Source organism: Acipenser ruthenus, chromosome 26, assembly GCF_902713425.1.
Source record: "Acipenser ruthenus chromosome 26, fAciRut3.2 maternal haplotype, whole genome shotgun sequence".
Classification (NCBI taxonomy): domain Eukaryota; kingdom Metazoa; phylum Chordata; class Actinopteri; order Acipenseriformes; family Acipenseridae; genus Acipenser; species Acipenser ruthenus.
Window position 1 is genome coordinate 18,505,414 of NC_081214.1, and position 23,485 is coordinate 18,528,898.

Here is a 23,485-nt window from a genome sequence, read left to right on the forward strand (position 1 = left end):
ATTTGCATTGCTTTACACCTGTACAAATGAATAGTAGCACTCGTTTATCTATGTCTTTCTCCCCTGAGAACAGGGCTACATTTACAGTTATTGAATGCTTTGGCCTTCTAGAAATAAGCTCCATTTTCACCTGTTGTGTGACACTGCAGCTACTCAGTGGTGTGAGCTGAGAGCTTAAATGTAATTGGCTAAGGAATACTCATACTTGTTGCTTAGTTAGTGGTCCAGGGAGTTGGGAGTTGGTTGGGGGGGGATTTGTAGGGTTACATTAAGTGGTTTATAAGATAGCGTCAGGAACATTTAATACTGATTGGATTATGAACAGGCTGGATAATGATGACACTGAGGAAGGAAATGATGGGGTAACTTTATTTCACATATTGAACGTAGAGTGCCCCTGACAAATTTCAAAATAGTTGCCTAAAAATCTTTCTACAGCCTTAGTTATGCCACCTTTTTAAGAGATATTTTGGTTTACAAACAGTAATACTGGTGGCAACCTTTTGGATGTGTTCCATGCAGTAGGAGAGGTTGATGCTGCACAAACCCAGCTTTTACAGCATAGGGCTAATACACAGTTATTGGTAGAATTGACAAAGTACTGAGGTGGGCTTTTCCCCAAATCAATCATGTTCTTGCTTCTCTTGCAGTAAAGAATTACAGGAGTGGATCTGTATTGAAATATTTTAACTCTGTCAGTTTGTTGCCCGACAGCTGCACTGTGCAGATCATCATTCGGATTAGTTTTTTTTATCCCAAAATATATATATATATATATATTTCCTTGTTGATTTTGATCTTGTATCATCTGCTGATTCTATCCCCGTATTCTGACCTCATATGAAGCAGTGCATACAAGTCAACTTTTTAAAATAATAACAAATTCAAACCCGTTTGATCGAGGGTATTGTAGAAGACGACTCAATTGTGTATTGTCAAAGGCACATCCGAAAAACCATTTGAGGTATTCACTTCAAATCTGACCAGCTTCTATACTTCAACAGTAAATGTGTTGGTGACTATGACATTGACCTGTGCCCAGATGTTATGCTGAGGTCCCCTGACCTCATGATGGAGACAGCACCCTAAGATATGGTCATCGTATTTGGTTGAAAGACAGCACACTTTGAGATGGTGCCTTCACATTAGTTCACAACTGTCTTTTTTTTTTGCAGTCACATTTAATACTTTTTTTGAAATAGTGTTGAATATGTTGTGTACATTATTATTTCATTTAAGAATTTGAATTTGTAATTATGGTGTTGACACCAAAATCCATAGTTTACCATTTTATTCCCTTTAGGGGTTGGTTCCAATAACAGTAATCATATACTGCACATCACAATTATGTGGATTGGTAAGTCAACATGCTTTTTGTTGTCAATTCTCATTTAGATTTATTTTTTTAAAAATAGGACTTGGCTTAGAAACTTTGCAGTAAATGGGACTGCGTTTCAACCTCCTATCCTCTTTAATTGTAGCTTGAAAGTTATCTTAAAAGCAGCATGCTTCAGTGAGACTACCAGTTTATTTGACCCAGGCTTTCCTGTAATTAGTTTTGCAGCATAGTGTTCATTACACCTGTAATTTGACCCATAGAGGAGGAGTTGTGAAGTTGCTTCATGTTTTCAGTAAATTCTGTCTCAATTTTGGAAAAATCAGTAGATTCTGAATTTGCCTTGACCTGGGTCTTACAACATTGGGAGTGGTATGCAAGGCACTGTATTCTTGTATTTGCATGATGATTTAAATATTACCTGTAAACCTTCAAAACAATAGGGTTTTATCCATACAGCAGCAACTTGAAAAGGATGTGTACTTACAAAACATCACTGATGCCTTGGGGAGTATTATCTGCTAGTCAGGAAGATCTGGTTTTGTGTTGTAAAAATCATTTTCTGTTTGTGAGAATGATTCCCATCCAGTATTCTTCCTCTTTAAAGATGAGGTATATAGGGTTAAATATTGAAGCCTCTGATCTGAACTTGAAATAGTAAATATCTTCCAAACCCGAGAGCATACCAAAGGTGTCAATTGGATAGGTTTAGGAATGGGATACAGCAAAGTTTTAGTGAGAAAAAGAGACGAGTCATGAGACATTACATTTACCCTGGTTGACCCGAAGTTAAAAGTATATTGTACTTGTGGCATGTCATTATTTGACGCAATTCTCACTTAACTATGATTCACAATCTTATTACATTACTAGTGTTCCCTTACAGTAACCTTTTACCTACTAAGCTTAGCATAACACACATACAGACCTACCCATTCTTTCACAACATCAGCAAGCGTCAGACATTGCTGTCTGTGTTAAATGTTTATTAGGTTATATTGGGTCAATTGCAGTTATAAGATTGTTGTCGCAATTCATGAAACATTTGTGATAATTAGAAGGACAGATTAAGAGATGTTTATTGTTGTATGTGTCCCGTGATTAAAAAAAAAATACATTTAACAAAAATGATTTCATGGGAATACTTAATTACTTTATTTGGCTTAGGTATTACAAATCATATGTTTCTCAATTCACAAATATTCCAGTACAGTACTTATTTTGAGACTTGTGAACAGACAACAAACGGCTTACAAAAAAAAAAAAAAAAAACAGTAAAAACCTAATAGAATATAATGAATTGTTAACAGTGTACATGTTCTGCTTTTATTTTATGTAAAGATGATTTTAAAATTACATTTTTCGTAGACCTATGTCAAACTGACCCTGCAGTACAGTATGTCTTGTGTTTTAAGAGTATAACATGCAGTTTGAGAAAAGCCCAACTGTACATATCAATGTAACTTTTGTTATGTGTTTTCAGTGCTGATTCCGAGAAACTGACAGGTTGATCGTCTGGAGGGAAGATCATGTATCTTCAGGTTTTAAATTGTGAAATTACATCTTTAGATTCACTTCAGTGATATTACGCTACTTACTGTAGCTATTGACAAAACCACCAGGCCAGGCATTTCCAAGTTTACTTAATACTGTCTATATTTTTTAAAGGCTGCTTAAATGTTATATCATGTTTCTCTATTGATACATTTTTATTTTTGTGTTTCAACAACGGGGTAACAATTTTTCAGTTCAGTAAATCTCAATCCTTTCAGTGCTTTTTCCACCCGGATTTGATGTTCCAATGATAAAATGTATTCAGCCTTGATCAAACCTTATCGTCACCTTGGATCTGGTCATCTTATTTACACGCTCTAGTGATGTCATATTCATGATGAACTAGCTGTTAATCTCGAGAGCCACTCAAGGTTCTTTTATAATGCTTTTCCTAACATTTAAGAGATAAGAAGCAATGGAGAGACAGTACATACTGTAACAGTCCCATTGCTTAACACATTAACTTGTTAAATAGTGGTTGTGTGGAGTTATGTATTGAAACTCGTTCCTACTATACATGCATGCATAAACATGGTTATATATCTGATACTTTCTTTACATGATATATCGTAGCATGATAAACGTAGGTATCACTTGTATCATGATACAAGACCAAAAGCCCAACACAGCTCATTGTAGATCACCAAAGTGAATGAAGAAAGAGTGTGTTTTATAGTTTACTCTCCCTATCTCATTTCACTTTTTGTCTTTTAATGAAATGGTCCATCATGAAATTACCATTTGATCTTATTATGAAATTGTGAGTCAGTGAGGCCAGTCAGTTTTTTTCCCTTTCAGCATTTATCATTATCCGTTTCATGACAACCCACTTTCCATTCCCTTTCCTTTTAATAAACTAGACTCAGTAAGGCAACACAGTACATTTTTTTAAATATTGCAGAGCAGATAAACAGTAAAACACTTTTTTTGGCTAGTGCCTTTATGTGTTTATTTAATTATAAACCTTATACTTTATAATTTGGTGCTTTTTGAAGTTATGGATTGTATATATCTAACTACAGTACCATATTGGAACATAGGGTAGTGTTTGAATGCTATTTAAAGCATATAAAGTCATTTAATTTCTCATTTCTGTGATAAGAAAGTAATCGGCAATCAACTTCCTGCATTAAGTAAATGTGTGGATTATTGTTATTATTTATTTCTTAGCAGACACCCTTATCCAGGGTGACTTACAATTGCTACAAGGTATCACATTATTTTTCACATACAATTACATTATTTTTTACACATTATTTTTACATACAATTACCCATTTATACAGTTGGGTTTTTACTGGAGCAATCTAGGTAAATTACCTTGCTCAAGGGTACAGCAGCAGTGTCCCCCACCTGGGATTGAACCCACGAACCTCTGGTCAGGAGTCCAGAGCCTTAACCACTACTCCACACTGCTGACGATTAAATGATCAATGTGGTGTAATACAGATAAGTCTCTGTTACCCAATTTCTTGGAATCGCAGAGGAGGATCAGGCATTTTGAAATATGTCAGTAGTCTGCCTTGGCTATTTCTAGTGTTCCACACTGTACGTGCTGTGTACTGCAATAAGTAGGCCTAAGTCAGCTATTCTGAACTGGGTTTTCATCTGTCCTCCAGTCCACCCACAACTTGTTTGTCTGAAGAAATAGCCAAGTCATTTTCCCTTACGCTACTCACATAAAAAAACATTTAAAGTAAAAATTCCAGGCCTTCTGGTTTGGAGTTTCCTTTATGAGGAATGTTTATGTAATCCAACATCTTTGCGGTGGTTTCCTAGCCACTGTTGGAAATAAATCCAAGCTTTGCTGCGATAGTTTTAATGGAAATTAAACAGAACTTGCATATCTGACTTGACAGTAAAACCACCCTGCAAGATGTACTAGTGTGGGTGAAAGTGGTAACTGATAGACGTCATCAGTGATTCAGCTATGTCCAAAGGGAGATTTACAGTGTTTTATTAACGCAACTGTAGCTTGGCATTTGTATGTTACAATGAAAAATGATACATACAGTAAGCACTGTACAGCGGAGCACCATTCAGATACAGTACCACATGTAGAACACTTTACAACTGTAGTCCTAATAAAACTCATCTTCGAATAGAAAAAAAAAAGTTTTGGTTGAATTGTGTATGATAAGAACACGTGTGATAGTTGTAGTTATTGTAGATATGTTTGAAATTCTGTAGCTATGGTACACAATCTCAATGTGTTGTTATTTTTGAGGGGAAAAAAGGAATACTTTACAGTATACTTAAAAGGGCAGAAAGAACAAATATTTCAAAACAAGTAGTTGGCTACAGCATTGGTAATAATTTGATTAGTATTTTGTACAACAGAGGGTGGGCTCTTTCAGTAAGAGTAGTGCTTTGTTAATGACAGACCTCTGTGTTCTGCATACTTGAGTCACTGTCTGAGTAAGGAACTGCATCACTTCCTTGCAACGTAATACGTTTAGTGTTTGGGAGGAGATTTCCAGACGTAACAAAAGTGCCGTGTAGGAGAGAAGCTGGAACTCTAACAAGACGGCAGAAAGTGTTTAACTTGCTGTTTGCTTTATAGTTAGCAATCAGGTGCTGTATTTTGAAACAAAGCGGTCTGTGCCAGTCATCATTGATCAGCCTTTCCTACACGCTTGAGCAGGTAGGTTTCTTTCTTTCAGCTGCTTTTATGTTTGGATTTTAGTTTTTTCCTCTGACACAATGTTGTGAGAGATGTAGAATGTCTATTGAGTGTTTTACATTTAAGCAGTTTGTAGACACCCTATACATGTACGCTACATTTTTAAAAGACAAAAAAATCTTTTTGGTATTTTTGATATCTTTCCTTTCTTGTATTACAGAATTGATCATTGTTTAGTTTTATTTTTCATGTGCATTTACTACTATCTACTATATTGAATTTGATGTGTAGTGGATTTTGGGGTATACTGAGACCACTATACTAATTTTACTTGTGATCTGTGCTGGGTTCAAACCCAGATGAAAAGCATGATAGCAGTTGTAAGCATGATAGCAGTTCAGACATACAGCAAATAGACATGCTTTATATTTGGTAAGTGCTCTGTTTGGCAAATACATAGGTTGTTTCAGTATGGGGTGATTGTGACATTTATACTGTTTCCTGAGATATTTATCTTGTGATCTTGACCAAATCAAATTGAAACATCCACATCCTGAGATCTTTCTCAGAAATGTATGACATGCTTTAGGTTTGAGATACAGGCTTCATACTCAGTACACAACTGATTATCTACAGCAAGTTCTGTAGTGCTATTGTACAAGAAACATTAGCAGTTCTGTGGCAGTCATTTTTACAAAGCGGCCATCGTCAGATTTGAGATGGTGACTATATTTGCAGGGTTCTATAAACACTGTGGTTATAGTGTAATTGTGTTGGTGACCCTGGCATTAGCTTGTAAAAGTTCCTGGGGTGTTTTTGATTAGATATAAGATTGTCATATGAAATAGCTCATGTGACAGGTCTATGTTCATAGAAAGTCACATTCCAAGTACATAGCTTTTACTATTGCCAAATACAGCACTGACTTTGGTTAAAAAAACAAAACAGGCTTCCTAGAAAGGATACATGGAGGATTGTTCCAAATATCTCTAGTGTCAGATACAGAAACATTCATTCACAGTCATTCAGTGTTTTGTATTGATGGTGCCAGTGTCTAAAGCTATTAGGTTTGCAGTGTAATGCACATTTTCTTCTTCATTGTGGCTACGTGGTAGATCCGACATTTGCATAGCAGCTGTTTTGTGATATGGACTTTTATCACAATAATCTGTGTTTGCTGCAGTTAAACCGGAATCTGCTGCAAACTGATTATTGAGCTGCAACCATACAGAAACATACCTTTTTTTTTTTTTTTTTTTTTTGAAAACCACTGCTGATATTCCGAGAGTTGCAGAAATCAAAACTGGTCTCCCTCCTATATACTTTCTGTCTGTGACAGTGCAGGACCACAGACTCACCTAAAATGTACTGTGCCTCTGTACCTGTAATGAATAATTGTGTGACTTTACTTTGGATATCACCCCAAAAATGAATAGGTGTCTGGAGCAACTATCCGCATGAAAAAGTGTCTTAATGTTCTGTTTTTTGTTTTTTTTCTAAACTATATTCAACTAATGAACAAGACACACAGATAAAAAATGAATTAGAAAGGAAGGGCATAGGCAATAAAATGACAAACATCTTGACTTTAGACTTTAGTTCAGCAGTTCAGAGTTACCCTGAGATTTACTCAAAGTACAGTATCACACAATCTCTATTGGACTGTTGCTGTACAGATCTTACTGTTGATCCAAGAGCTCATAATATGTGTCCTCAGAAGTGCTCTACCAGATTAACTGATTGTGGTAAAACAGGAAATATGTTAGTGTGTGAGTTTTTATTCTTGTGCTGCATACATATAGCTAGTTTTTAGCTTACTGTACATTCATGACAACTCAAGCTTCATGTCTCACTACCAAGACGTATATCTGACAAAAAAATTTACAAAGGGATCAAGCGTATACATATGTGATATCTACAGGAAGGAACAGTAAAGGTTAAAGACGACCATTGGGGATAATGTTTCATATACAAGTATGGCAGCTCTGAGAATCATGTATGGGGAGACTTTTTCATAACAAAAATGGGAGGTCCAATCAATCACCAGATATGCTTCAGGCATGTGAACAAAAAGAACCGTGTAAATTAAATTAGTCAAAAAGTAAGATCATATTTTACTAAAGACATTGCCAGTCTTACTGTAATTTAGATCTCCCTTTTCATCGTGATCATTTTGTGTGACAATGTCCTCCTTATGAAAAAGAAAAGTTCCACTCTTAACCAGGTTAAGATGAAACGCAAATAAAAGGGCAGACTAACAGGTGACAGTTTAGTTTCTGAAACTACACAAGCCGCTGCATGAATGGAGCATTCTGTGTGATGAAACTGACCAGCACATTTTTAAGTGGTGATGTTAGATTTCACATGGGTTTTGGTTTTTGGAAAGGGACTTACTGACCTGACTTCAGCTGTTTGTAATGCATGTTAAACCTTTTATTATTTTTTCTTTTTCTTTTTTTTTTACTGTGTTAACATAGGGGATCCCATACTTTGTTGAGTAAGGCACAAAGGACCCCTACTCACAAAACCTAAGGAAATGTGACGTTTACTTTGGAAAATACATTACTTGAATTACAAACAGTGATGTGTTTGTTGTGTAATGGTACATTGTCTTGCGCAGGCATTGAAATGGAAGTTTATAATGGATGTCAAGGTAGTCAGTAAATAAGTACCTAACAGGAGCGTTAAGTTAAGTCCACCAATTGTTTTTTTATTTATATATTTTTCAACCACCTCAAAGTTCGCTTTAGTGTTTTAGCTTAGCTTTCTGATCTAGGCATATATGCTTTCTTAGTAAAAAAAACTAAATAAACAAAAGTGTTTCAATATAATTTTATAATTTTGTAATGATTATTCAGCGCTCCACCTGTCACGCCTCTGCCAGTGATTATAAACACATGAAGAAACTCAGTCACCCTTGAGAATGTGTCCTTGAGTTCAGGCATATGTCTCAATCTAGCCTTACCCTCTAAGTTCTTGTAACTGGATACAGTACATAAAGTATTTTACGTGCTTGTTTAACATTTTGGCCAATACAAGCCCCTTGCTACATGGATAAATGGCAAATGGCACCTGCATGCACACATCCTGTATGTCTCACTAACATTTCCATGTGATGTCTGTAGGGTTGACACCGATAGTTATTTACCACAGTGGCAGGGTTGTATGTTACTCCCGTACTATGGGTGCTATACTTGTTTTCATATTTGTCTTGAAGAGTATATTCCAGACACAGTAATGGCCTGACCATCCATTACCTGTGAAGTGGTTTTCTTGATTAGCAAAACTGAAAAAAAATCACTGTTCTTCTGCCGTAGCCATTATAATCTGTAAAAGTGTGCTTTTTCTAAACCTAGATTTAATCAATGTATTTACACAAGAGGGTGTTAAATTACTTAGGCATGGCACCTTTTGTGTACATAACAAAAACCTCATCTTTGTTTTAGGTACCAGTGTTGGTATTTGTGTTCAAACTGAATACTGTCATGAGTAGACTGACTGACTACTTTTACTGGTCAGAGGTTTAGTGCTGTGTGTTCTAGTGAAAATGTGTAATCTGTGTACAGTAGTTAGACTCAATGTACCTCACTGTCAATGAATTCCTGTAAATATTTGAATGCTTTAATGCAGTCCGAATCGTTCTTTTACCAATAGGATGGCGTATGGTTACTTTAGTCTAATGGATTCTTCTGAACTTTGGAATACTGTATGTACTTGTATAGGCTGTATCATAAAAGTGTAAACCGTCTGAAAGACCTAGAAGAGAGGAACAAGTGCGTCATGTGTATTTTATAGGTATGTCCTTTGGGTGTTTGGACGGGCCGCACAATGTAGAATGTTAAACTAGTAGTTGGGTCTATTGGTCGACGTGGTAACAAGATCAAACCCTTGCTGTTGTGGTCCATGCACATGTTGTATAAATATTTGGGAATTAAGTTTTGGGATTAGTTTGCGTACTGTGTCATGTCCACTTAGAATATATTTTGTACAAACAAACCTTAATATTCTCAACATTGTTAGCTTTATCTTGAATTGCATGCATTGTGAAACTTGAACAATAATCTACCTAATTTAATCATTTCTAGACTGATTGGTTTGCTTTAGGTAATGAAGGTTATCAGAATAGCTAATCTGAATATGATGAAACTTTGCATTGACGTGTTTTTTTAAACTTGGTGACTCCTGTATTATGATCTTTCGGGCGGGGAGACATCTATGTTGCAGGCCTAAATTAATCAAATTAATTAGTTTTGATGTATTTCAGGTTTTAAGAAGATCATCATAAAGAAGAAGCACTACCAGGATCTCACCAATTGCAATTGAACTTTCTGTAAGTAGTTCAGCATTGTTTTCACAATCCCCTAAGGTTTTATCAATTGCCATCTACTTTGATACAACTGCTTGTTAATTCTCCCAATAAATATATTTTGAGGCAGATGGGAACACATCTGTATTTTCTGTTACTGCAAAACATTCCATTGCCTTCTAAAGCCCATTTCCAACTTTATATTTCTTATTATTCACACATGCATCTGCTTGACTAATGCACTAACATGCAAATATTGTCATCATTGATTTACCATTTTTTTTTTGGATTCCTTTAGGATGTACTGTTCTGTATCTAAAAAAAGGAAACGGGTAAAACAAAGAGGTAACTGTGTGGGGGTATTTTTGTTGCAGTGCTGGCAATAATTTTAAATCATCTGTTCCTAGTAAAAGTAACACCCCTTTAACACTGGCATGCTCTACCTGGGTCAGAACCTATTTGGGTCAGGACCCGGTGTCATGCAGGTCGGGTACGTGATTTCACACTGCTTTTGATAAAGCAGGGTTGACCTGGGTGACAGACGCAAGTGCAAATGCACGTATCAATGTCCCGGAAGCAGCTTGTTACGGACTCTTCCATCCAAGCTTCTCTGGATTGAACTGTCCGCCCAAATGTTGATTAGAGCAAATGTTTCTACATCCCTGCTGCAATCTGACTCATGCTGTGTCTCAGTCAACAAAAATATGGCTAAACAGAATAAACAGAAACGTTCCTTGCAGGAGTGAAACCTTCACACAGACGTGGCTGTTTGTTATTGCATCGGCTCACGAACGGCCGTCAAGCATTTTGTCTCGCTCAACCCGGGTCAAAGCGTGTCAACCCACATCCTGAGGTGGGTCGCTGGGACCCGGGTTAACCCGGGTACGACCCAGGTACATGGTTTCCCACTACGTGTGATTGTGACCCGGGTAGCTAGGACCCGGGTAGGGGTGCCAGTGCAAAAGGGGCTTAAAATGGTTACCTGAAATCGATTCTGCCTTAAACTAGTCATCTGATCAATAAACAGTATGTAAGAGTGCAGAAGTCCATGTCCATCTCCTCCAAAACTACTACTAGGCTCCCTTGCATACTGTGAAATAATATATTGCTTTATTGGCAAGTAACCAATTAGATTAAAATTTAAAGTGTTTTTTATTCATGAAACAAACATGAATATATTGGTGCAGTATCCTTTTCTCTGGTATTACGTTCTTAATTACAGTACCTTTACTAGGAACACATCCTTACCAGTGTGATTCCGGAACGTGCTTGATACCAATCAGCAGTAATTCAAACTTTGCAGATAGCTAGCAACAAGATACCATGGAAGCTGACTGACCTGGATATTTGACAGGTCTGCATGGTAGATTGTATGAAATGATTATTTTTGGGGAGCATTTGAATTTCTCTTCAAAGACAAGCTATAGGCACAGGATATGCACTTTACCTGGAAGCATTAGCCAAAAGCACAAACCCCATACAAATCTAATCTAGTTCTACAACTTTCCGTTGGAACTGCATTAGTTGGGGTGGCCAAATATATTGTTACGCCTGTGGTTAATTGGGCCTGTTAATTGGGGTAACTATTTTACTCTTGGAATCCGATCTGAATTTACACAGTTATTGCCTTTGAAGAAATCTTCAAATAACAGATTTTGGAATGTATTGTGTGTTTGATGTGGCTCATGAACAGGCCAGTTAACCACTGTTCCAATCTTGGGTTTTGACTTGTGAGGTATAATAATATACAGTTTACGTAACGTCGTAAGTTAGACTGGTTTTTTAAAAGTCTGCTTTTAGGCTGTTGGTGATTTACCGGGGGTGAATATAATTTTAATTAATTAATTAAAACACTTAAAAAAAAAAAAAAAAAAAAATAGAGCAACTGAGTTTGGCTCACAGTGAAATCTGGAATGGACCATACTGCTTTGCAATTTCAATCCATGAACTTTAAAAGTGGCTCGCACATTGTGTATTTGCATCTTTCAGTTGTTGAATCTGTCTTGGTAAACTACTTCTGTTTTTTTTAATGATGATTTTAGTCTGTGGTTGCATATTCAGTAAAGGAAACTGAAACCATAGCAGACAAGATTTAACAAAATGCATGCAATCATTTAATCAACTAACATGTGTAACAGAAGTCCAGTATTATTACATCTAAAACACATTCTTGTAATGTGCTGTGTAGTCTAGACAGAAAAGTTGCTTTGCTGTAGAAACTAATCCATTTACTTTGCTGTTGCACTTTGAAATTCTTTGTTTCATCACATAACCAAGAACTATAAACTTTGTTTTATAGTACCGATACTTGAAAGCTGCTAAATGTTCCTTTTGTTTTTACCAATTAGTTGTATCAGCTATACAACAGATATGATCTAAAATGAAGCATATATTTCCTAAAATGTTGAATTAAGACAATTCAAAAAAGGCTAGTGGTGAAAAAAATATACCATCTTATGTCCATGCTTTCAGTGGTGTGTCAGATGGTTGATTTCGCAACTTCTCCATACCATTTATGGCAGCTTTGAAGCATCCTGTAGTTTCAATAGTAAATATAGATTAGCAACATGTCACTAACGTTCTTTTTTTTTCTTTCTCTTTTTTTCTCTTCCGTCTGCCTTGTCCTGCTATCACCTGGCCAGTCTGTGCTATATTTAGCCTTTCATAAATACAGCAGTACGATTTCTCTTTAGTACTAAACTTAGTGAGGTTAACTGCTGCTGCTGCTGCTGCTGCTGCTGGTGGTACTCGTAACTGCACTGCTACTATATCTGCCATCTGCTGTTGCCTTTGTCAGTTAACAACACCACGGACCAAACTATAGAAAGAAAGAAAACTGGAGAGACACACACTTCAGGCCCCTTGTGTTTCTTGATCTTGCTGCTGTACTTCATGTAAACAGCAAAAAAAAAAATCCATAATGATTTTCAAAGAAGTCCACTCCATTGTCTTGTTCCCTGTGTATCTATTAATGTGGCTGTACACTGCCCTTACCTTTGTCCCATGGTATTTCCTTACCGATGCCCAAAAGAAACAGACCATGGCAAAGCGGATAAAAGCCAAAGCCACGTCTGATAAGACGGAAGGCCCATATCGTTCTGTGGACCACTTCGACTCGCTCGCTGCGATGACTTTCCCTGGCATAGACACTTTGGACAAGCTGTTTAGCCACGCAGTGGAGAAGTTTGGAAAGGCTGATTGTCTTGGGACCAGAGAGGTTCTGAGTGAGGAAAACGAGAAGCAGCCATCTGGGAAAGTTTTTAAAAAGGTAACAACTTACTTTAATTATTTTAACAAATGGTTGTACGGATTTCTGGTTGGTGTTTGTTCTGTAAAAGAGTATATAGATTTCCCAATTGCAGAACCAATCTCTACGTCATGGTGTTCAACACCCACGCAAATATGCTTTGTCTGGGGTGTTCATAATGTGTTCCTTTTTCTTACACGTGAGTTGTTTAATTTCATGTTGCTATCCCATACTTGCAGTTTTTACATTCCTTTTTACATTCCTTTCCAAAGTTAATGTTAGTGGTGCCAGTTAGCAACTTTAATTGCCATTTTCCCTATTTTGGTTAGCTTGCCTAACCTGCATGGCTCCTATCAGTAAACAGACTTCGACAAGTTAAAATATATATCATAGTGTGTGTTTTACAGCAGTCCACTGTAATAACACAGTCATCCAATGGAATAGGGATTTACTTAGACTTTTCTGACAAAACATTTATATCAGTCTTGAACTGGCTTTAGATCCCAGAAACCGAACAAGTGAAGGTGTAAGCAGTTAACTACATTTATTGATAGTTGACCCTGAAAGTAACAAGGACTACTGCAAGCGCTTGACTTTGAGTGCTTTAAAAGCACAACGCTGCCAGCTGTGAACCTTTGTTGTGTGCACATTAGCGTCAAACCCATGTTAAACATGCAACCAGGTGGCGGTCTGGTTAATTGACAATCCAATTAACAGACTTCTGGATGTTCGAGTGTATTGTATGGTACACACTGTTTACCAGTTTCCAATTGCAGTAAAACCCTGATTATCAGGCATTGTCTCAGTAGTTCAACTTCTCTTTCCATCCCTAAGTGGTTAACTACAAGATAGTAATGCTCTCCAATCAGGGTTCCATGTCCTTAAAAGGTTTGTGTTGCAAATAACCAAATAAATAAATGACTGGATTAATTCAGACTCTTCCTTCTTTTACAGTTAATTCTGGGTGAATACAAGTGGCTTTCTTATGAAGACGTAGATGCTCAGGTGAAGCACTTTGGTAGTGGTCTGGCTGCTCTAGGGCAGAAGCCAAAGAGCACCATCGCCATCTTCTGTGAGACTAGTGCAGAGTGGATGATTGCAGCTCAGGCTTGTATCAGATACAATTTCCCATGTAAGTACCATGCTTCTCGATCCTAAATCAATCCCAAGTTACACATTTTCATTCCATATTTCTAATGAGGAAAAAAAATAAATGTTTATTTAATAGGTTTTAGTTTTAAAAACCTTTGCAACCAGCGAGTGCCAATGTTTTAGGCATTTGTTTAAAAAGAAAATGTATAACCCTGTTCTTTCCTTCTACCAGTGGTGACTCTGTACTCCACACTAGGAGAAGATGCAGTAGCATACGGTCTGAATGAGTCTGGAGTCACCCACCTCATTACTAGTACAGAGCTTCTGGAAGACAAACTTAAGGTGAGTCTATTGAAAGCATTGTCATTTTAACCTGTAGTCGGAAGACTTTTTATAATGGGGGCTATAACCAAATATGAACGCTCTCAGGGAGTGAGCAGTTTTTTTTTTTTTTTTATTAACTTCCTTTTGTCATATTTCCAGGACACCCTTTTAAAGATAAAAGTTTTAATCCTGATGAGAATAAAGTAAAAATGTAATTCTGCCTTTTGTACAGACTGAGATGGGTGTTTTCCATTCAGATCCATGTGGGTGTTTCAAAGCAAAAAAATAAATAAATCAATACAGAAAACACAATGGTTCTGAATGGGCAACGCAAATGAACCTGTGAAGATAGACATATGGTAGAAGTACAAAAAGAAACGTGGTTATAAATACAGACAAGCATTTTATTGAAAAGTCACTCCTTTAAAATATACTTAATTGGGGGTAGTTCTAAAACGCAAGAAGAGATGCAGTTTTAATTTGATCATAACAGAATGTGCCTCTTTTCTCTATACAGTGTGTGCTGTCAGAGCTGAAGAATCTAAAGCACATCATCTGTGTGGATAAAAAGAATATCAGTAAAACGGGTTATCCGAAGGAGCTGGAGGTTCACAGTATGGAATCTGTGCAAGAGCTGGGAGCCAAACCTGACAACCGTGAGTACAACCATCTGTTTATGTTTAAAACTGAAATGTTATTTTGCTTAGTATACCTTGCATTGCATTTGTTTTTAGTACATTTATCACTTGTTGCTGTATTGCGTGTAGTATACAGTGGTGTAGAAAGCTGTTGTGAGAGGATTGTTTTTACACAGGCACTGTAGAGCTGGGCTGTGACGTGCTATGTATTTCACATTGTATTTTTTTTTTTTATATAACGTGTGGTTTTCTGGGTGTTTTTTGCAGTAAGTGTAGAACCTTGCAGACCTGTCCCCACGGATCTTGCTGTCATCATGTATACCAGTGGTTCCACCGGCCGTCCCAAAGGTGTCATGATCATTCACAGTAACCTGATAGCAGGGATGACGGGACAGTGTGAGAGGATACCAGGACTTGGGTAGGTAGATGAATAAGGAACAGTCTGCTTTTCTGGAAGCATAATCATTTAAGCCAGTTCAGGCTTTAGCATGAGATTAATTAGAGCTCCATTAAACAGATTTTAGGTCACAGGCTTATGTGTAACTAAATAATCCAGTAGTTAAGCCCATCAGCTATGCAAGTCTAATTTGTAACTGCATTTCCCAACTAAAATCCCTCCTACCTATTTATCCATTTGTAATATGCAATGGTTTAACCTACAGAGTGGAAACACAGGTATCCACACGATTCTCTGCATTGTTAAAGCCAAACTTTCCTTTTAATCCTTTAATAAAAATTGTCAAGTCTTTTTATAAAATGAGAAATGTGTAGCTGGAATGTTAGTGTTACATTTCAACATGTAATGCATGTTCTATACTTTCTTTCTTAAAGACCAAAAGACACCTACATCGGTTATCTGCCCCTGGCCCACGTGCTTGAAATGACTGCTGAAATGTCTTGTATGACGTATGGCTGCAGGATAGGATATTCCTCTCCACAGACTCTGTCAGACCAGGTGAGGGCAAAGTGTGGTATGGCTTAAGAACTAGGTTTACCCCAGTATAACAAACTGGAACTGGCAAGAGTAAGGACCTGAGGCAGTGGGGATTTATGATGTGGACTGGAGGCTACTACGGGACCACCAAGTGTACTTGACCAGAGGGATTAGTTTGGCCATTTATTGGGCATTGCATTTATTGGGCTTCACATTGATTTGACTCTTGAGTTCATGAAGAAGAGTTTTAGCATAAAGAGGTCAGTGATCTTAATGCATTTTGTTGGGATTGGAGTGAGTGCTCAAATCTCAAATGTTAATTCTTTGTACATAAACAGACACACATTGTTAGTATTGGAGTTTCCTGTTTCTTTGAGGCAGTAGGGCTACAGTGTTTAATGCATTTTTGCAAATGAAGGTCAAGTAATCACTAAAAATGTAATATAATGTTACAAGAAAGCAATCTTTTAAGGAGTGCGCATTGGTTTAATAAGTACATGCTGATAAACATGGTTTCTTGTATCTGTGTTGTGCAAGTGTAGGGCTATAAAATGCCAGGCCTTGTGTTAGATTAACGTTTGTTTTATATTTTTTGTATTTTTTTTTCAGTCCACTAAAATCAAGAAGGGAAGTAAAGGGGACTGCTCTGTCCTGAGACCAACCCTGATGGCAGCTGTGCCGGTATGTACATTAAATCCTTTTCATGGTTCAGAAAGGGGTCTGTCATAATTTGTGCTTCCACATTTTTTATTTGTTTTTTTAAAAATCTAGAACAATCTAAAATGTAATTCCTTAATGAGAAGCCCGTGAGGTAAATGTGAAGAGCATGTAAGAAAGAGAATATTTTTGTTTCCAAGATATTTTGGTAGTGCTACGCTTCACATTATTTGTAATATGCAGTGTCATCTTGCACATGAGTTATGTTGATGGCTTGTCTGGAGGATTTTGAAGGCACAGATAATCGATTTTGAATAGTTTTAGTCAGATGGTCTTCACACAACTGAACAGTATTTGTGTATTCAAAGCATTTCTAAATGGTATTTATTCATGGCATCTTTGCCAAAGCATGTGTTTTCCCTGGCATAATTTTCTCATTTTCTTTTTGGTTTATGCATCATTGATTATTATTTGTTACTGTGGTCCTCGCATATGATACACCATGTTAGTAAGCATTTGCTCCTTGCCTGTCATTTCTGTATCTCCTGTTTTGATTTGGTTTAAAGGATATATCATTTGGGTGACGAATTTACAAAGTAGGACAGCTCTGTCTGGTTCTCTCATGAATGAAACGTGTTTCTCTAGATGTAGCAGATACAATCTTATTAAAATGAGCAACCATCACTGACAAACCAACTGCTTGTTTTGATCAGCAGAAGAATGTAGTTGTGTAGATCCTGTGGTTTAATATCTCCCTGTGAGTGCAGGAAGCAGACATTCATACACATTGGATTCAAGGTGAAACGGGTTCATTGGTTCCATTCCAGGCAGGAGTGAGGGCTAAACCATTGAAAGATGCTCTTTGGTTTGTTAAATGATTTCTAAGGAATAGAATCACACATGCTTCTTGTAAATGTTCTTTTTTCGTGTGTTTGGGTCTGCAGGAAATAATGGACCGGATCTTTAAGAATGTAATGTGTAAAGTTCAGGAGATGAATTATGTCCAGAGAACTCTTTTTAAACTAGGATATAACTACAAACTAGAACAGATCACAAGGGGATATGATGCTCCACTCTGCAATATGTAAGTGTATACTCTTAATGCAATTTTATGTTATCTTTTAGGTACGCCTAGCTTGTATTTGCAATATCAAAAACATGTATTTTGTTTTTAATATCCTTAAGTAAATATATTTACCTTCTGTTACTTCATATAACAGAGAAATGGTCTTGAAGCAGGTTTAGCTTAAGCAGGTAAAATTTTATAGGGTCGGATATGTTCCTGATACTGATGAAGGCACTGCTTTTCTTAAGATGTGTATACTGCTGTACTAAAGGCAGATGCATGGGCTGAATTGTATTTGAATCTTCAAAACAGGCTGCTCTTTAACAAAGTGAAGGCCTTGCTGGGGGGTAATGTGCGGATGATGCTGTGTGGTGGGGCCCCTCTCTCTCCAGCCACTCAACGCTTCATGAACATCTGTTTCTGCTGCCCTGTGGGGCAAGGCTATGGGCTGACAGAGACGTGCGGAGCAGGAACCATCACAGAAGGTGGGTAATTTTAGACTAGCCCTCCTTAGCGCTGAACTGATGGGGCAGTGTTGCCAGCTCAGAGGTTTGCCCTCCAGATCTAGAAGTTTTACGTTTCTGCTACATTTTTTAATCTGAGGATTTTCTAAAGGTCTGTATATGTTTTTGTTTATCCCCAAGATTTATTCGTAATGTGCAAGTCCTTCCTTTTAATAAGATGGCGGATGTGCTATGAAATCATGCCGCAACATTGTAAGATCACTTCATGTGCAGCAGATGTTAGGGCCCATAGGCCCACAGAGTCTGTACTGCATAGAGTTTGAGCGAGGAGCACAGGTGGATGCCTAATACTTGTTGCAGAGGAAGTTAATTTAGTTGTAAGAGCCGTGTTTGTGTTGTGCCAGTCAGTGAATATATATTCTGGAAAATGAAGAAAACATCTACATTTGCAGAATTCTTTTTTTTTTACAATTTAGCTATGGTGTGCCAATATAATATTACTGTAGGTTAATTTTAGAGGTTTCATTTATTTTATTTTTTTAAGAAATGTACTTCAATTGTATGCAATTATCAGGTATACAATTAAATGTATTACACTGTATATGTTACTGATTGCATACACTGCTTTGCAATATCTGGCAACACTGTGCTGGGGAGATATGACGTAGGCAGCAGCAGACAAAATTGAGTTTTTTGGTAAAAATCAAAGTAGTGGCGGATCTGACACTTTTTTTTTTTTAGATCTTCATTGCTATTATCTGAGGAATAAAAGCTATTTTTGTTTAAGTCTTTAAATGCAAAGAAGCTTGCAGTGTGTTTAGACCATAACTATAAAGGTTTACTTGACTAGCAGCATTCAAAAGGTACAGTACAAGTACAGCCCTCGCTGGTAATGTGGAAACTTTTCAATGTATTTGTTGTAACACAGCCAGATTAATGATGTGTGATATGTAAATCTGTAGCCCTCCACATTCACTTCCTTTTGTTGTTTTATCTACCGGTAATATGGAAAACATGCCAAACACTTTAGTGAATGAATGTGTGTGCTTTATTACTATTTCCAAGGGCAGTATTTTAATCCTTGATGACCTTTGAATTCAGTTGCTAGTTAAAGGTCTTGTCTAAAAAATTAGACCTGCCATATCACTGTCAATGAGGCCACTTTGGTAAGCCAGGACAGCACTGATTCTACATGCTAGTGCAACGTTTAATTGTTCCGTACACACAAGTGGCTTTTTTCAGTGATTACTGTCTTGCAAGCTTGAAAAGCTACAGCAAAATAAGGTTTGCAGGATAGCCAATAGTATTGCCACTAATGTTCCTTCTGAATTCATTTGAGCAGTCTTGGCTATGCACCTGACAACAAAGCCTGCACCAGTACCAGCTCTCTGTGAAAGTCTGTCAGAGCTGCCATCATGCCCTTTGTGACAAAAAGAGTTGCAATGTTTATATATTGCAAAACACATACTGGGGTTTGCATAACAAATTAATTATTTGAGGGACAGTCCATTTACACAAGAGTGTGTTTTTCCAAATGTTTGCCCAACATCTGAATGCAAAACTACTACCTGGAGCTGAATCATAAAAGTAAATACACAAGTGAATACAATGCCAGCGATAAATAAGAGGAGGTTTTTATTACTGCGTTTTAAACTTTCATCTTTGATCAGCATTTAGATTATAGAACCTGCTTCGACATTCCGTGCAATAGCGAGTAGCTTGCTGTATTTCAGGGTGTTGAAGATTAAAAGAACATGTTTTGAGATGTAAGGAGCAAATCTATACCTGTATATCATGGCTCTCATGTGGGTCTGTGCTTGTTGTGAATTTTTTGGTAGCTTTTAAAAAAAAAAAAAAGTCTATTCAGGACTTGTACAAATCACTGTGGCAAACTACTTACTCTCTTCAGACAGCAACAATAGAAACACCCTACCTGTTTCTACTGTTACCAACCCTGTATTTGCCAAACTGTATGTAATATATATATATATATATATATTTATGTATAAGTCGCACCTGTGTATAAGTCGCGCCCCCCCCCCCCCCCCCCCCCCCCTTTTTGAGACAACAATTTTAACTGGTGTATAAGTCACTCCCCTCTTTTTAGGACCCCCTAAAATACCTAGAAAATAGACTTATACAAAGGTTTTTACAGTGTGTGTATATATATATATATATATATATATATATATATATATATATATATATATATATATATATATATATATATATATATATATATATATATATATATATATAATATAAAAAAATAAAAATAATTATGAATTATTCTAAAACAAATTATGAACTGTAAAAAAACCTTTCTAAATTGTGCTCATGAGTGTCTTGGCATGTATAATGTTTAATCCCATGTTTCTGTTTCATGCAGTGGCAGACTACAGCACTGGCCGTGTAGGGGCTCCCCTAATCTGCTGTGAAATAAAACTGCGAGACTGGCTTGAAGGTAAGAATGGTTTTCATTAAATACTGTACTTTTTGTACAGAGCTAATGATCCGTTATTTAGGGTAATATAACTTTTACAGACATCTGAACTGGAGCTTCAAAACATAATAATAACCAAGTTTAAAAAAAAAAAAAAGATATATCTATACTTGCATCATTGGCATGTCCCTACAAGTCCACGTTTCACTTTGACTGACCATTTGTCCTGCACTATAGGTCAATTTAAAAAAAAAGTACTTCTCCCTTTTCACTATTATGTAACAGGTAATGGGACCACACCTTACACAACTTCCTAAAGGGCTGCATAGAACATTTAAGACTTACATTGATGGGGCCCTGTTGCCTCGAACACAGGACATAAACTTGTAGCATGGAGAAATTATAAATTTGCTTCACTGGGAAATGAAAAGGGACTTGTAAAAAATGGTATGCATATGAGTTTGGAAAACTTTCCTTTAGGCCTCTTCCACAAGCTGGTACTTGTGAGGAATGTGTCTGTCGAATACTACTTTTAAAAAGCAGATGTTGCCTCAGGTTGTTGATATTTGTTGTGGTTTTTATATGGCTGTCTTATGTGAAGTTCAGATTGATAAAGTACACAGCTCTTTACAGCACATTCTCATTTTGTTGTGTGTTTGTTTTTGCACATACATGTCCCCTTGAATTTAAAAACAGCAGTGAATACATTCAATTTATTTGTATCTTCGTTGGTGTAGCGAGTGTTGTGGATGTATAAACAGGCCAATGTTTTCTTTGTGTTGTTAATCTTTAAATTCTATGCCTCTTTATTCAGGTGGCTACACCAATAAAGACAAGCCCAACCCCCGTGGAGAGATTGTGATTGGTGGACCCAATGTTACAATGGGATATTTTAACAGTGAAAAAGTCAGTGAAGACTTCTTTGTGGATGAGAACGGGCAGAGGTGGTTCTGTACAGGCGACATTGGCGAGATTAATCCTGATGGCTGTCTGCAAATCATCGGTCAGTATTTGGAGCATCAAAGCAGCAATAACAAAAACACAACACTGTATTAAAAACAATATGACCAGTGGAATCTCTTTGCAGTTGGTTTCCCAATCTGTTTATTCCATGCATTGTGCAATATATAGGAAACTAGCCACATTCAATATAGAGGGGGCGTCACAAAGACTAGTAAACCACAAGTGTGTATGTTTGTCTTTGAAATCCCCGCCCCTATATCCCCACCCAAGTTTGTGGATATCTGACCTGTAATCATAGTTCCATGACATTACATCCGATTAGGTATGACGTGTGTATTTTATAAATTGTTTATGAATAAGTCCCTTCATTACACTTCACAATATACGCTATTGTAAATGTGTGTCCTACATCAATCAGTAATGTTGTTCTTTTCTAATTCTGATTCGATTTGCAGATCGTAAGAAGGACCTAGTAAAGCTACAAGCTGGAGAATACGTATCCCTGGGAAAAGTAGAATCAGCTTTGAAGAACTGCTCACTCATCGATAATATCTGTGCATATGCAAACAGGTACACGTTTAAATAGGTTTGCTGTTGCACAGGAACTGTACGTTTTTATTTGAAAGATGTAATGCATATAAAATATTTCATTATGCAAATCTTACTTCAGTTTGTTTGATGTTGATAACAGTCTAAGAAGACTTAAGGCGGCCAGGTGAATACTCCTAGAAATTTCTTGCATACAAACGCCAACTTATTAAAAGTGAAAACAACCAGTGACCTGCTGGCTTTGCACTGGAACCTGGCATTTCAACCAACAGTTTCCCCAAAACACGGAAATGAAAAAAACTGACTGGGTTCTTCTACTGAAAGAAACAGGTCTTGTCTCCATACAGACTGTTTTCGCCAGTATACTTGCGCCCCCTTGTGGATGTTAATAATAAAGCACTTGCAAGTTTCTCTTAGGGCCACCATACAAATGTAATAACCTATACCTACTACTTAAGATTGCAGTACATTAGATTACTCCCCGCCCCCCTGACATTGATATTTTCGATCAAAATAACAGCACCATTATCATTTGATTAAAACATGCACTAGTCCTAACAGAGTCTACAGTATGTCTGTAACATCGACATTTAATGAAAATGTACACCACCTTACGCCAGTCTACACAAATGTGTGTTTTTGGTAGTGCTATTTATCTGCTTCTGTTTTAATGACTTATTGTGTGTTTTGTTTTTCTTTGGAATAATTCATTGTGTAAAAAAAAACGTTTTTTGTTTTTATCTGCAGTGACCAGAATTATGTAATAAGCTTTGTGGTACCAAACCAAAAGAAACTGACCAGCCTCGCTCTCAAAAAAAACATTGAAGGATCATGGGAGGAGCTCTGTAACAATCCAATCATGGAGGGCGAAGTGCTGAAGGAGATTAAAGAAGTAGCGACTTCAAGTACGTAATAAAATAAGATCTACCTTGGACGTTGTAAGCATTTTTCAATGGTCTCAGTTCATGCCGTCCATTTAATTGTACAGTTTTTTTAGGAGATTTTGTTAAGATCAGACTGCTGTTCTATTATCCCCTCTTTTAGCTGATGGCTAGAAGGTGCAATATGTTAATATGAGTGTTTTGTAGATAACAATAATTTCATAAATCTTACCTGTTTTGCATTTCATAAATCTTACCTGTTGTGCAGTTTTGAACAAAACACATGTATTTTCATTTTAAAATATGAGCTCTGGTACTAGATCTGTTTTATGTGCCTCTATGTGGGTTATCTGTTTGAACTTCCTGGGTCATTTCACCACAGCAGTGTCTTCTGGATCCAAGCACATTA

At 36.9% G+C, this 23,485-nt stretch overlaps 1 protein-coding gene across 6 annotated transcripts in view; it reads left to right on the top strand.

The window, feature by feature from the left end:
* The window catches only part of LOC117430544 (long-chain-fatty-acid--CoA ligase 4-like), a 32,191-nt gene that overhangs the window by 3,493 nt on the left and 5,213 nt on the right, over positions 1-23,485 (top strand). The window contains exons 1-16 of one of the 6 annotated variants that reach the window (XM_059001455.1): positions 5,391-5,533; positions 9,777-9,842; positions 10,117-10,163; positions 12,461-13,086; positions 14,020-14,197; positions 14,390-14,499; positions 14,999-15,137; positions 15,387-15,537; positions 15,951-16,074; positions 16,663-16,734; positions 17,655-17,794; positions 18,089-18,261; positions 20,630-20,704; positions 21,498-21,686; positions 22,102-22,216; positions 22,943-23,100. In XM_059001455.1, the coding sequence (XP_058857438.1) occupies positions 12,739-13,086; positions 14,020-14,197; positions 14,390-14,499; positions 14,999-15,137; positions 15,387-15,537; positions 15,951-16,074; positions 16,663-16,734; positions 17,655-17,794; positions 18,089-18,261; positions 20,630-20,704; positions 21,498-21,686; positions 22,102-22,216; positions 22,943-23,100 (1,972 nt within the window). In that variant the 5' untranslated portion in view covers positions 5,391-5,533; positions 9,777-9,842; positions 10,117-10,163; positions 12,461-12,738. Of the gene's footprint in view, positions 1-5,390; positions 5,534-9,776; positions 9,843-10,116; positions 10,164-12,460; positions 13,087-14,019; positions 14,198-14,389; positions 14,500-14,998; positions 15,138-15,386; positions 15,538-15,950; positions 16,075-16,662; positions 16,735-17,654; positions 17,795-18,088; positions 18,262-20,629; positions 20,705-21,497; positions 21,687-22,101; positions 22,217-22,942; positions 23,101-23,485 lie in introns of those variants that run through there. The other 5 variants (XM_059001454.1, XM_059001457.1, XM_059001459.1 and 2 more) reach the window with 5 other exon arrangements.